The sequence below is a fragment of the Lytechinus pictus genome, chromosome 14, assembly GCF_037042905.1.
Source record: "Lytechinus pictus isolate F3 Inbred chromosome 14, Lp3.0, whole genome shotgun sequence".
NCBI lineage: Eukaryota > Metazoa > Echinodermata > Echinoidea > Temnopleuroida > Toxopneustidae > Lytechinus > Lytechinus pictus.
In genome coordinates this window covers 23,223,456-23,239,597 of record NC_087258.1, presented here as the reverse complement: position 1 = coordinate 23,239,597, position 16,142 = coordinate 23,223,456, and the positions used below count along the sequence as shown (strand labels likewise).

Here is a 16,142-nt window from a genome sequence, read left to right as displayed (position 1 = left end):
AACATTCATGGTGTATATCCTATTATTTGTAATGCGAATATGGCATGTGTAAAAATATGATAGCAACCCACTTTTCGCCCAATGGGGACAACTTATTATGCAATTCTAAATGTGCTATCATGCAGAGAGAGAGAGAGAGAGAGAGAGAGAGAGAGAGATGGAGAGGGGGAGGGAGGGAGAGGAAGCGATTTTTATTTTTATTTTTAGGCAGAGTAAGAATATCATGATTAAATTGTTAAAGTCGAAAATCAAGATATTTTCAATTTCATTAAAAAATACAAACATCATTTTGCTACCTAATTTGCTTCATAATCTTCATTCAGTCAGGAGAAAAATTAAAGAGTGATGAACTTCAACTGAAGATTATAAGACCCCAAACAAAACAATGATCAGCACAATGATACGCTCTTATAATGATCATAGCTGACAATACTCTAATATATTGTATCAAGTCCCCGAGTTAAAAAAAAATGTTTATTCAACACAGACCTACTTTAAACAAAATATTCGTATTATCTTACGTGTTGTTTAAAATCTTAAACAAAAAAGTTTAATATTCAATCAATTAAGCATGGTTGTTCAAGCTGTAAGAACACTACTGTTGAGTTCTTTTGGGAATCAGCGTTGTTTAAACAGCGCGTTTTTAATGTGAAGCTCCTCAAGGGCTCGAGGCCGCTGAGGAGGATGATGGAAATGCTGTGTATTTACGTGGCCTTGTCCTTGTTGGTTGCCTCAGACGTAAAGTCATTGGCATTAATTGGCCTCGGAGGTCAGAACGTGGGCGGAAATCCCAGGGGGACAGGGGGGCGCGTCCCCCTACCCAAAATAGTGGGGGGGGGGCACAATATAAAATGTCCCCCTACTATTTTTTGGCATTTTATGATGGAAAGAAATACATCCATCAAAATCGAAATAAAACATGTATTTTGGACGAGATTCCCTTACTTTTTGGGTGATAACCATTTTTTTTTGCGCTTGTCAAATTTATTTTGGTCAAAATTACCTTACGTTTGGGGTGATAATCTTTTTTCTTTTTTTTGCTTGTCAAATTTTCCAGCCCGGCCTAGTCCCCCCTACCTTTGGGGAGAGATTTTCGCCCTTGGGTCAGGACCACACAAGAGTTGCGATTGATCCGATCAACCACAACTGATGAAAAGCCAGCAAAGCCAGCATCTTAAATGCATGTTTAATTGTTTAAAATGTTTTCAAGATTATGATGTATAGGGCCCACTCATGCATTCATCGATCATGTCAATGTCTTAAAAAAATCAGTGTGCCCCTCTTTGTTTACAAACTTCTGTGCAAATTTTCCATAGAAAAAAATCATGAATTTGGTGGATTTCCATACATAGTGGAAGGCGGGGTAAGTTGTGACACTTTTTTGCATTTTGCATGTTAGAATTGATTTGACTGATAATATAGAAATAAGTACCTAGCCTTTAGATTTGATTCTTGGGAAATATTTTTCACCTATATATAACTTTCTACCCCCATACTGAAAGTCATTGTGACCTTTGAAAAAAACGATGTCAAACGGCTCAACTTGCCCCATCTGTGGGGTAAATTGTGCCACCTTCTGGGGTATTTTGAGCCACAAAAACTATGTACAAAATGTATGCGCGAAGAACCAGCATGCCAATTTTTTATTCAAAGTCTTTTCACTTGCTAATTCTCTATAAATACTAACATCCTCTAAAAGTAAAAGAACTGTCATGTGAATTTGCTCCTTTCTGCCTGCATATCAAAGGCTTCTTAAGTTTTTTTTTTATACATTACCATAAGAACTACTATGGCTCAACTTGCCCCATGTTGGCTGGCTCATATTACCCCAGTCCACACATTTATTATGCATCCATCATGTAAGACTATATGACAAGAATGAGAATCCATACCTGGACTAACAATATTGTTCTTATTTCTTTATTGTGTGCGGGTAAAAAGCACTATCTATTTCACACCCTTTTGTACTTTTTTGACTGAAATTTGTATTTTTCCCTCTAAAAAATTACTTTTTGTTTCAAAGTTGAAAACAATGTGGTGGGGTTAAGGGTTATGTAATGGGTCATCAATACATGACACCACCACAATGTCTGACTCATTCATTATTGGCCTGGCGATGGTGGCTCAACTTGCCCCTATGCTCAACTTACCCCGCCTTCCCCTATAGTTCAATTGCATCCGATCATGGACAGAGTTGTGGATCCATGATCAGACCAATCGTAGTTTGTAGTTTGGGCCCATGCCCCCATCTTACAAAGAGTTGCGACTGATATCAACAACAACTACAGACGGCCAGCAACATCAACATCTAAAATGTATGTTTGTTCAAAATATATTCTAGATATGATGTATGCGCATACATTCATCATTCTCCTGAAAATTCTGTATGCTTCTCTTTGTTAAAGGACAAGTCCACCCCAACAAAAACTGATTTGAATAAAAAGAGAAAAATCCAACAAGCATAATACTGAACATTTCTTAAAAATAAGCGAAACTTTAAAATGCCATAACTTTCTTATTTTACATCCGATTTTGATGAAATTTTCAGCATTATGATTATCTGATTTTTCTCTATCGCTTTAAATCAACATTTTTCTGAGGTGGACTTGACCTTTAACAAAGGACATTGTGCAAATTTCTGTAGAAAAAAATATATACGTACGGATGGATTTCCATCCAGTTGAGATTAATTGGATCAATCGTAACTCTTTGTGAGACGGGACCCAGGTGTCCTTATATGACCTCATCTTTTTCTTTCAAGTAATAACAATACACATAACTATATACATGTAGGTTTATAAATTGTATATGTAAGTCAATCATAGATATTAATTGCAGGGGCCGCGGAACGGTTTTCAAAGTGGGGGGCTGAGCCAAAAGTGGGGGGGGGGGGCGGCACAATCATTATGGTAATTTTTACTCTTTTGTACACGGTTTTTGAAAAAAGTGGGTCCCCCCACTGAAGTCCCCCCAGCCCTTCCCGCTTCTGCGGCCCCTGATTTGACACCCCTCCCTGAGCTTCCTAAAAAAAGTGATTGGTTGAGCTCCGCCAAGCCCGGGGGGTACATATACCGTACATGCCCGCGCCCATGGAGCTTATGTTTCAGTGTTGCACCATTATTGCAAATTGCAAAATCGTCACTCATACTAGTCAGTGCGTGGTCTGCTGCTTGTGACTAAACGATATTAAAAGTTAAAAATAGCCGTCATCGTTGTTCATCTGATCCTGAATCTTTTACAGAGTATTGCATCATAATTTGACACTAATACTGGGTATATTGGATGACAAGGAATAAGGAGAGACACTCGAAATTGACTGCAAATTAATTTCGAATTCTACTGTTAAACGAACCGTGGCTTCGTCGCTCTGTATACGAATCAGTTACTGTTCCTGTTCAGATCGCTTCCAATCCCGCATTCGGTCGAGTGCGGATCACTTTTTGTATGTAGAATTCTTCTCGACTCCTTTGATCAAAATGGCTAAATGGCAGGAAGTATCACATGCAAAGGACAACAACCGTCGAGAATTACTCTTAAAAGGAAAGGAGATTGCAGAAAGAATTGCTCTAAGAGGACTTGATAAAAGAATTTTTAATTTGAGCCCTCTCAACTTCCTTGAAATATCTGATGCTGGAATAGAGGAACTTCCAAGTGAGATAGGAAATTTGTCACATTTGCTAAACCTCACACTTCGTGGGAATAAGCTTGTAGTTCTACCAGATTCGATAGGTAAATTAACACGCCTACAATTTCTTGATGCGTCAAGAAATTCTATAGAAAACGTGCCAGACAGTTTGGGATGTATCTCATCCATTCACACACTAGATCTGAGCCAAAACAAGCTTAGTGTGATCCCAGAAAGCTTCAACAATCTCTCCAATCTGGCATACCTTAACTTTTCTCGGAACAGTTTGACAGATCTGGATGTGATGCTCCGTGGAAATTTGCACCACCTCGGTGAAGTTCTTGCTTCTCACAACCAGATCGAGACTATTCCATCAGGGGTTGGGGGCCTCGAATCGCTGCGCACTCTAGATTTGAGCGAAAATAAGCTGCAGGAGTTTCCAGCAAGACTTTCACTTTGTCCGAAGTTGAAAGAACTCCATCTCGTCGAAAATCCCGTCAAGGACAGACGACTGAAAAAATTGATTCAGCAAACGAGAGGTACAAAACCGATTCTAGAATACATCGCTGCGCATGGGAAGAAGGAGGAGGCAGAGGATGTATCTGCGAAATCCGCTAAGAAAGGGAAAAGGAAAAAGAAATCTTCGCAATCGAAGGACGAGGAGACGGAGCAGATTAGGCAGAGGATTGAGGTCATGTCCTTCAGGAATTCCTCAGATCCGCTTGAAATCAAAGCATGTAAATCCGTTGTGTTTGTACGGCCGTACATCGCCTGCTGCATCGTCAGGAATCTGGATTTGTCCCTTGGGAACCGCTTCAAACAGTTCATTAGTGCCCAGGTAGATACATGTAGTCCTCTTTGCAGGGTGCTACATAAGCACTTGCCCAAAGCAAATAAAAGTTAGAGTCGGGCAAGTGTTTTGAAGTAAAGACCAAAACTACTTGCCTGAATTGGGCAAGCAAAATTCACATAGTAGAAAGCAAAATATTCACAGTGGAATGACCAAACTTAGGGTCGATATGATATGATATTGACCCTAAGTTTGCTCATGGCAGGCAAAAATGCAATAACAAGGTAGATCAGTTCATGTCAAAAGAGAGAAAAAGGTCAATGATTTTATATAAAACCGCAAAACTTTCTTTTGAAGAGGTAAATTTTTTTTCAAGGATTTTTTGGGGCAAGTGAAGCAGATTTTTGGGCAAGTATATTCCAACTATTTAAAAATTTACTTGCCTGACCGGGCAAGCGCTTCTAAATAGTTATGTAGCACCCTGCTCTTTGTATTTGTTTTTTATCAGTGGCCATGCATGCTCCTAATATGAATTTGCCTAGCATCCGATATAAAACGTGCATTTTATCGCTAATAATCCAAACACAAAGGTTGGCAATGGATTGCAAATATGAAAAAAAAAGAGTTCTGATTGGTCCCTACTTAGTCCAGGTGCATGCTTCATTGATCTTGATTGGCTAATTGATTACTGATTGATTGTAAACATTTGTGTTACCGGTACTGAGCTCAGGCAATAAGTTTATGAAGGTTCTTGACATTCTTCATACTTAAAGAATAAGGGTTATTAACCGTAATTTAAATTTCAGACTTTTGATATTTGGAGATGTGCTACTCAAACTTTAAAGAACAAATTTTGTCTTATTTTTGGACAACTTGCTTCGTTTCAGACTAAGCTTCACGATGGCCCGCTCTGTGCGAAGAGGACCACTGCTACCATAGCAACCCATGACCTGAAGTGCATCAAAGGACCTTTGACCTACGAGGGCAAATCACCATCTAGCATTGAGGTAATATGGGTTAATTTTCTTCTTCTTCCAGTGTAAGTGCTGCTTCAAGATGATGAAGATAAACGTACTGGTTTATTATTTCACAATATATTTTGATAGAGAACTGCAATAATGTACCTGCACATGTGTACATGAATGACGCTTTATTGATTTTATCTGTGAATGAACTTTTACATAATTGATTTTAAGGAAAACTGTTCTCTTAAATTTTAACAGTACTAAATGAGAGATAATTGCAACATTGATACTAGATACATGTAGTTAGTATTGTTATATTGTTTTTACTGTGATGTCATGTATTGCAACATTTTGTTAAGGAATTGCAAATTAGAAATGAACATCTGGGTCCCGTTTTACAAAGAGTTACGATTGATCCGATCAATCACAACTATGGACGGCCAGCAACATCAACATCTATTATCCATGTTTGTTCAAAATATTTTCTAGCTGTGATGTATATTCATGCATTCATTGTCTTCTTGAAAATTCACTGCGCTTCTCTGCATACAAAGGGCATTGTGCAAACTTTTCATAGAAAAAATTATGGTATGGATGGATTTCCATAGAGTTACGATTGATCGGATCAATCATAACTCTTTGTAAGATGGGGCCCTGGTGTTGCAATGGGTTTATGATATTGCATACATGCAAGTCCAGAAGTCAAGTGTCCATTTGATAAATGAAGGAAAATTTCCACAAAGCAGTCAGGAATGAGACGAAAAATATAAGACTGCCATAATGTTGTCCTGGTAATTCATATCCCTGTCTCCAATTAGTCTGCTGGGCAAACCCTTCACTCGAGTTAAGGGTTTGAATGTGCAGCCTACTCATGCCTTGTGTATTGAAGGCTCTCTCACCCAGGCAAGTTTTGTATGTGCTAGTCTTTGCGTGAAGGCACACTTGTTGATCAAAGTTCCAATCAGGGTCTGTGCCTGCAGACTAGTCTCCAATAGTCAGTGGCTTCCTACTGTATCCCCTTTTCTTTTCAATTCCTCTTGCTCATGTCTTTGTATTCCACTTTGAAAAGAAGGTCACGATGATTTGCTTTTTGCTTTTTTGTTGTTGTTTTGTTTCATTACTAGTAGATATTTCCAATTTCCATACATACAAGAGACTATTTTTTTATTTGGTTTAATAGATGATGTGTACTGTCCTATTAATAGGCCTGTGTGTGATGAATTCATATTTATGGATGATGTTTCTTTACTGAGAACCTGATAACAAGTATTCCTTTTTGGCAATAAACTGAATTATTAGAATCCAGTGTGTATATGTTACTTGTTGCTATGTCTGTCAAGCTTGTGTGTTGTCAAGAACAACCTTTCTTTGAAAAGTATGCTTGAAGGAGAAGTTCACCCTGAAGAAAAATTTGTCCTAAAATAGCGGAATAGATGGTACAAAATATTGGTGAAGGTTTGAGGAAAATCCATTAAAGATTAAGAAAGTTTATAGGATTTTAAGTTTTGGATTTGTGACATAAACGAGCACCTGCCCCATATGTTTGTAATATATAATGCATGAATTTCAATTTTTAATGGTTCGTGATGACTTAGTTTTGTTTTCTCTTTAGAAACGGGTGTGAAATGATTGTTTATACTGAAAGTACAGCAAAAATAACTTCCATTTTCTGAGAAAATTACTATTTCATTGATTTTTTTTTCCATACAATATGTAGGAAAGCTGCTCGCTGCTGGCGTCACAAATCAAATAATTTAAATTCTAATAACTTCTTTATTCTTTGATTTTTTAAAACAAATTTTGACAATATTTTTCATTATTTTTTCCGCTATTTTTACACTTAACTTTTTGTCAGGGGAACTTCCCCTTTAAAATATTTTGTTTGTAAACAGGTGGGTGTTGACTTTACCCTTATTTAGAGCCAAATCAGCTCAAATGAAAATTTGGGATATACCATCTATCTGTCACAAAAAAGGGGTCACCAGTCGAGCAAGAAGTCATATGTAAGTAACTTACAACCAGCTGTATTAAACTGCCCCAGGTTTATTTTATGAGCTGTGGTCATTGAGTTTTTACAAAATGGCAATGTTTAAATTCTTTCCCTTTTCCCTTCCACACAGCTCACTCCTCTGGGTAAGACCAAAGCGGTTACTGCAGAATCCTTGATGAAACAGCTTAACCAAGAAGCTGATGAACTCCGCAAAGAACTCAAGAGGAATACTGTCTCAGGGATCCATAAGTAAGAACCCATGTTGATTAATTCATAAATGCACAAATTATATTATCCACGCTCTTTTGTTAACATGGCAAAACTGATGTTTCATTGTGATTAGTAGAGAAATGAATAATTTAGACAACCATCATGAAAATGACCTACATGTAGACTACATGTAGATAACTTAGGATAAGTGTTATAATTTATCATTTTTATCGTAAGTATCATCGTCATCAATATCATCACCTTCATTGCCACCATCATCATCATAATCACTGGTATCATCATCATAATAACTGCCATCATAATCATTAGATCGTCACCATTATTATTATTACCATTTTCATCATCATCACCAACATTGTTATCATAATAACTGACATCATTACCATCATCACCAATAGTCAACATTATCATTATTACTGCTATCATCACCACTACCATCACCATTATCATCACTATCACCATCATTATCATCTTCATTATAACCACCACCACCATTATTATTGTCATCACCATCATGATCATCATCAAAATCACCATCATTATCATCATCATCATCATCGCCATCTTCTTCATCATCATCATCTTCATTATCATCATCATCTTCATTATCATCATCATCACCACCATCATCATCATCACCACCATCATCATCACCATCAACACTATCATCACCATCATCATCATCCATCATCATCATCATCACCTCCATCGCCATCATCACCATCAACATCATCATCATCAACATCACCACCATCACCATCATCATCACCACCATCATCATCATCACCATCATCATCATCACCACCATCATCATCATCACCAGCATCACCATTATCATCATCACCATCATCATCATCATCACCCTCCTCGTCATCACTGTAATCATAAAATCATTGATGTTGGTAATTCTGCTTCCAGGTACCTCAGCTTGTTGGCCCATCAAGAGCTCTACCCAACCTTACTGGATGCCGCTGGTCATGTGATCTCTCTTCCACCAATCACAAATTCGGATGTTTCAAAGGTACTGTTTTTAGATTCAAAATCACCTCCTAACATGTGGCTGTCACCAATTAACACCGGTTATAGAAACAAAAAACTGGGTTCCAAAAGAAAGTGATCAAATTTTACAAGGGCACTTCACAATTCCACTTAGTCAAAATGAACAATATTTTTACACAGGCTACCTTCAATTATCTTTTCTAAGCACATGTCATTAATTAAGATATTGGTTCAATAACAGAGACGCTATATAACCCCTCACATCAATTCATTTCAGAATCAAAGTCACAAAATGGCAAAAGAAAGACCAATGAAAATGAGATTGGATTAGTTTATCACACATGTCCTTCACAGGAATGTTTAAGTGATTGGCTTGATCACTTTACATAGTGCATGGAACCCAGTTTATTTGTACCAAATTTACGCCTTGAAAGATTGCTTGGTCCTGTGGTTGGTGAGGCAAAGGGGATGTAAGTCCCAAGTCCCACCAATAGTAACAGAATGAGGTAGGATAGCCCACATTTCTTAAAGGAGAATGAAACCTTTAGAACAAGATAGCTTCTGTGAAAACAGAAAAATCAAAGAAACAGATCAACAAAAGTTTGAGAAAAATCGGGCAAATAATGAGAAAGTTACAAGCATTTGAATATAGCTGTCACTAATGCTATGGAGATCCTCACATTGGCAATGCAACAAATATGTGTGATGTCACTTGTGAACAACTCTCCCCATTAATTTAGTATATATTTCACTTTAATAGTCTGCCTCTTTTATCACATCTATCAGTAGACCATGTATTCTTTTTTATAGGAGGGCATGTAATACATATTTTTAAAGAATACATCATGGATAAAGAGTTTGTATCACCGTAAGAAAAAGCAAACAGAGACATTTTGGGGGTATTTTATAGTCCATCAAAGGGAAAGTTGTTCACATGTGACATCACACATCCTTGTTGCATTGCCAATAGGAGGATCCCCATAGCATTAGTGATTGCAATATTCAAATGCACATAACTTTCTCATTATTTTTCTGATTTTTTTCAAACTTTCTTTGTTCTTATTCTTAGATTTTTCGGTTTTGAAAGAGCCTACTTGTTCCAAAGGTTTCATTCCCCTTTTACATCTCAGATTGGTAAAGAGAGTTAAAGACCCCGTCACTTCAGGATTACCTATGTAACCTATCCCTGTTTTCAACAAGGCATAGCATTGTTATTGCAACAGTTTTGAGATCCAAGAAGCCAGGGACAGTCAATGGTTTCAAAACCAAATTCAATTAGTCGCATTTAGCTGTTATTTCCTGATAACTTCCTAAAAACTTGAAGTTGTTATTATGATCATGATAGCAAATGCTTATAGTTTAGGCAAGCCAAATATTTTTTGATCTTTTTTCTCCCCCCACAATAGCTGAAAACTAAGTTGTCATTTGTTTACACTTGAAATGAAATCTTAATACCAAGAAAAGAGGATTCATTAGGTGACAGAACAGCTTGACATACATGAGTTGGCATATGCTTCCTAAATTATCTGCGTGTGGCAGCGCCTTTAGTCATTTCTATAAATTATGTGTTCAACTTGATTTTATATCAGTCATATCAGTTCAAGCCCTGGCTGAGTCAGACCAGAAAGATATTAAAAGATGGGAGTTGTTGCTGCCTTGTAGGCTTGTTTGGTGTTCAGCAGTTTAAGGGATATAGCCACCTTGATCTGGTGCTGCACAGTGGCTGCTAGCCCCACAATCTATTTGGCAAAATGATTTTTTTTTAGTTTTTCTATTTCAGATTTCTAAGATTTTGAACAATTATATATGGATTTTCATATTTTTTCATTTTTATTCATGTTTTTTTTACAAACTTTCATCCAGATTTCTCGATCCACAACCGACATCCTGATCGAGGTGACCAGCTCGGAGGACCTAGCCTCCTGCAAGAAGGTTTTACAGGCTCTCCTTGCCAAGATGCTCGAATTAAACCTAGGAAGCAAAGGAGAAGCAGACGAAGGGGCTGGGGCGGAGTCTACCTCAGAGGACAAGCAGAATAAGCTTGTGGTTGAACAGGTGAGGGTCGTCAACGAGGACGGCGACCTCAGGGTCATCTATCCCTCCAAGACGGATCTTGAGGATTTACCAGGGGTGACGGTTATACGTCAATAATGTAATTAGCACTGGATATTTAGGTAGATATATCAGTTATTGCTTGAAAAAAAAAATTCATTACAAAGTGTAATTTGACGTGTTTTGAAATAGCCGTTTAATTAATGATATACCTTATTTTGTACTTTTTGTGAGTACTCTCAAACGCTAAAAGGATTAATGGGTGGGGCACCATGATTTTTCTAGAAGTGAAAATAAAAACAGAAAACAAGAGGAGGAGAAAGAGGAGTATCAAATAGTGAAAATGTATTACGGTATTACCGTTGTATTCAATTAAGATAAAAATGCTACCTTTGCAGTCATATTGCCCCCATGAAGTATATACATTAACCCCCTATTTGAAGGAATTCCTTGAAGTGACTTTTTTTCTGTTTCCTAGTTCATACTACAGTTGCAATGCTATCAAGTTATTTTGGCTTGAGCAGTGCATGGAGTGGAGTAAGAAAAGAAAATAAGTGGGGGCCAGACGGACACAAAGGTTGATTATTTTATGGACTTGCCGTTAAGGGTCATTCGGGACAAGGTCATTCGAGGTCATTGTGTGCACCCTTTTAATTATAAACTCCTTTAAACACAACTCATGTTTGCTCATCATGATAGCAATAATCTGTATCAGGGAAAAGGTACATGGGCTTGCCTTGGGTGATTTTGCCCATGAATTGCTCAAAAGAGCCCTGGTGGGTGTTTCATAAAGCTGGTCGTAAGTTAAGAGCGACTTTAAGAACGACTGGTGATCCTTTCTTACGCGCTAAACCGTCGCCAATGAATATACCATTTACCACAAGAAAGGATCACCAGTCCTTAAAGTCGCGCTTAAAGGGATGGTCCAGGCTGAAAATATTTATATCTTAATACATAGAGTGGAATTCACTGAGCAAAATGCAGAAAATTTCATCAAAATCAGATAACAAATAATAAAGTTATTGAAGTTTAAAATTAAGCAATATTTTGTGATAACATTCGTCATGAATATTAATTAGGTGGGCTGATGATGTCACATCCCCACTTTTCGTTTTCTTATGTTATTACATAAAATTATATTTTTTCATTATTTCATACTTGTGTGAATGATATGTCTCCCTTATAATGAAATAAGTTGCAGCAATAAATATCTAATGCACTAAATCAGTTGTTAATCTGATTTTTCTAGTTCTTGGAGGAAAAAATTTGAATAAACCTAATTTCATATAATAAAATACAAAAGAACAAGTGGGGATGTGACATCATCAGCCCACCTAATGAATATTCATGACGACTGTTTTCACAAAATATTGCTAAACTTAAAATTCAATAACTTTGTTATTTGTTATCCGATTTTGATGAATTTTTTGGCATTTTGCTCAGCGAATTCTACTCTATTTATTTAGCTATAAATACTTTCAGCCTGGACCATCCCTTTAACTTACGAACAGCTTTATAAAACGGCCCCCGGGAAACTTAAAATGAAGCCCTAGATAAGCCCCATTCATTGTATCGTTAAAGCTCATCCAATGTTGCCGATTTAGGCAGTAAGTTGTTAAAAGTAGCCCCTAGAAAATATTTCTTGTCATTCATCTTTACCATATTTCATGGTATGGCCCCTTGCATTTGATTACTTGATGGTCGCCTGACCAATATCCCTTTTGGAACCCATCCATTTTCAATGAATGACGTTTTCATTTCTATTGGAAAGAATATAAAGAAGTAGCAAGAAATGTAACCGGTTTTTATAAGAGATTGTCACATGAATTTTTCGTCCGAGCCAATCAAAATCATTGCATGATGACATCTGACATCACTGTGACTTTTCGTGTATCTTGCAGCTTAAGCAACATTGCTTGATAAAGGTGAAATTTCCAGTCAAATCTGGTTATTTAATATAAATGTTCTCACGGCGGCCTTTTCTGCATACAAGAAAATGTTGAATAACATGGCACCCCTCATGTGAGGAAAAAAAAAATGATCCAACAAGTTCCTCGTCAATTTTTTTCTTCAGAGCAAAGTGGCCATTGCAGGTATTTCAGATAGTATTTAAGCTCATGATCGTAGAATGATGAATGCTTGATTGAATTCCTGAATAAAAGTTATAATTCTTAGTTTCGAATGAATTTGGACTGAAGAATTAATCCATCATACTTGTGCAATATGTGTCTGTGTAGTGAGGACAAATGCATTAATTTTGATTACAACTGAACGTATTGCACAATAATAATGATAATAGCCAATTTTTATAAAGCGCTTTTCCCAGAATGGCTCAAAGCGCGTTACAGCATATTATTACCCCGGTCATTGGATTCATTTCAATCCCGCACAAAAAGTGCACAATTTCCACTCCCTGGGGAGCATTTAGCACCTGGGTCGAGAGTGGCAAAGTGTGGATTAACGCCTTGCCAAAGGACGCTAGACCGCGGTGGGATTCGAACACACAACCCTCTGTTTACAAGGCGAGAGTCAGAACCACTACACCACGGCTCTTCCACAATTATGATGAATTAGTTGGGAGTGCTGTAAAAGCCACTATTAATCATCTCTATACTAGCAAGATTTCTGATTAAATACACCGTACTGGGCCAGTATCGAATTTGAAACTTAAGCCAGAATTTTTGTTTTTCTCAGTATTTTGCTTTTAATAGTCAAATAGTTTTCCATCTTTGGCAGTTGCATTTTTGGTGAAGTATTTTGCTTAAATCTAAGTCAGGCGACTACCACACATAAGCCTGGCTTGTGTGCAGTTTACAAACGTGATACGGGCAGTCATTCTGCGCACAGATGAATTCATACATTGTGTGTTATTTGGCTTAAACTTTATGATGTCACAATGGTTATTAAATAGTATTTTGCTTAACGTTGGCTTTATTAAGTAAAATGCTTAAGATGTGATCTGAATACGAGTTTAAGCATTCTGCTTTGCTAAGTGAAATGTTAAGAAAAATTCTTACAAAATCAATACTTCCAATTGCATACTGGCCCTGATGTTTGGTACTGTCTTAATTTCAAGGCGTTAAAATGATTTCGGAGCGACACTAAACAGTGACCATTCAAATATTAGATTTGGATTTGATCCTTGTGGATTTGAATTCAAAGATTCAAATATGAATCCTGTGAGATTTGAAAATATCATAAGGAATAAAATTATGAAAATGAACCCAATGCTCGTCTTGTCACTACTTACAGCCACTCTATATTTAATTTAAATCCTTGAAATTCAGATTGTAATGTAGCGTAATGTAGGAAGTCCACCGTAAATGAAAGTTCATGTACAATCATAGCAACTATTATATCATGTGACATGTTATATTGCTTTATCTAATAAAGAAAAATGAATGACACAGTCAAACTCATATGCTTTCAGATGTTTTGATGTTTATTGATTTTTCTCCTTTTTTTCTTAAATTCACACAGAACTGTGTATTGCACAAATAAGATTATCACCATGGAAACTTGAACATAACTGCAAAACATTACACAATTTAGCTCTATTTTGTACATGTACAAATGATATTGAAAAGAAACTGTTGATCAATCTATGAATGTAATAATAATAATGATAATAATATAGGTATATTTACCCAGGGTAGCCACTTCAGTTCCGAAAACATATGTACATATTTATGTACATATTTATAATTAAGTTCATGTAATTACAAACTTATAATTTACAAAAAAGTATTACAATATTTGCAAAATAAATGAATTCATGTAAAAATTTTATCATAGAAGTTGATAGTACAATCTCATGAAGTGTGCAAACGTTTTCTTGCTGATAAAATGCCACAAATTTGAAAGTAAACTTTAAAGGGATAGATTCCTCTCTATTGTCATCCATTTAAAACTTAAAATGAAAGGATAATGATTTTAACCTGGTTTAATATCTAGGATGAAAATCTGTTGAAATCTGACTTCACTATGAATTGAAAGAATTATATTAAAATTATAGTACATTAAGAAAATGTATCTGGTATGTAGAAATTCTTGGTTCTCTGCTCGTGAAACTTGGGTTACGCTTCAGAACTCGGGAGTAGAGTATAAAAAGTCAAAATATAAAAAGAATGGGGGTATTTAATGTTGTCCTGAAGAATATTGACTCCCTTAATGTCATAGAAAACTGAAGCTTGTTTGAAGCTTTGGTAAAGGTTTATAATATTCAAATCCCTAGTACAAAAGTTAGTGACTGTTAATATTTTCTCCATCCATTGTCTACTATGAAAATTTGATTCTCACAGTTGAGTATAGCGCCCTCTCTTGTCAATGATTTTTTTGTCTGCCATTCGAACATTTGTCTTAAAAATATTCTAATTGCGTATCAGAAAACTACAAACAATCATTGTATTCCAAAAAAAATATGAACCCCCCCCGGTCACTCGACTTATGTAATGGACACATTTTAACTCTAAAATTTACTCATAAAATAAGCTATTAGATCGCCGCTTTGCCACAAAATTTATTTGAAGATATACTCCTTGATTTCGTCAAAGCATACTTCGAAAATGAATAATGATCCTTAGGCTTATCAAATCTCAATACAAACTCTCTGAATGAGATTTTGAATAACGACATTGTGTTATGTGTGAGGTATAGTGATACCATTATTTTATCCAATTTGTGTGAGACACGTGTGCATGTGAAAGCGGTTTATAATTTCCAATTCGTCCAATTGCTAACTCGTCAACTATCATTTGGTCTCCCATCAGTTCTTCCACTATCCACATGGTCTAATTGCCAATTCATCCACTCACCATTATTACGTCCAATAACCAGTTGGTCCAATAGCCATATAGTCCATATACCATTTGGTATAATGGACCTAAGTGTTAATTGTGCAAAATTAATTAAAATGAAATGGAGACTAGACCAGCTGGTTATGAGACGAAATGGTCATAGACGAAATGGTGATTAGACGAAATGGTGATTAGACGAAGTGATGATTGGACTAAATGGTTGATAAACGAAATGCTGATGGATGGAATGGCATTAGACTAAATGAAAGTAGACCATGTGGTGAGTGGACGAGTTGTCAGTAAACGTATTGGCAATTTACCGTTAAAGCATGGGCTTCTGATGAACAGTGCAGCGAATAAAAGACGAGAGAGAAAAGTGAGCAGTTTAAGTGACAGCATGAACAAGAAAAGAACAATTTATGAGAGATGATGTTTGATAGAAAGGAGAAAAGGGGAGTGTGAGAAAAAAGGAGGAAGAAAGACAAGGAAAGAGGCAAAAGTGGGGGGGGGGGGGGTAATGAGATGATAAGCACGATGATAAGAGAGGTATGTGTGAGCGCGCGCGCGTACGGGGAGGAGGGGCACGTTAAAGGTCAAGTACATATGTAATTAATATGACTATACTAAAGAAATGAGCAGGAAGAGAGAGAGGGAGAGATATGATGTCGTGGAGTAATTATCTCTATTGTAATAC

The 16,142-nt window shown here is 36.6% G+C and overlaps 1 protein-coding gene across 2 annotated transcripts; it reads left to right on the top strand.

The window, feature by feature from the left end:
* Positions 1-3,104: 3,104 nt before the first annotated feature.
* Positions 3,105-14,067, top strand: LOC129276452 (leucine-rich repeat-containing protein 47-like). Of its 2 annotated transcripts, XR_010295677.1 has the most exons (6): positions 3,105-4,463; positions 5,303-5,422; positions 7,501-7,619; positions 8,520-8,622; positions 10,464-11,444; positions 12,135-14,067. XR_010295677.1 is itself a non-coding variant. In XM_054912831.2 (5 exons), the coding sequence occupies exons 1-5, from the start codon at positions 3,477-3,479 to the stop codon at positions 10,749-10,751; spliced, it is 1,617 nt and encodes a 538-aa protein (XP_054768806.2). In that variant the 5' UTR covers positions 3,105-3,476; the 3' UTR covers positions 10,752-11,873. The 2 variants fall into 2 exon arrangements, 1 of the variants encoding a protein (XP_054768806.2); XM_054912831.2 differs by lacking the exon at positions 12,135-14,067 and having other exon boundaries at positions 10,464-11,873.
* Positions 14,068-16,142: the final 2,075 nt, after the last annotated feature.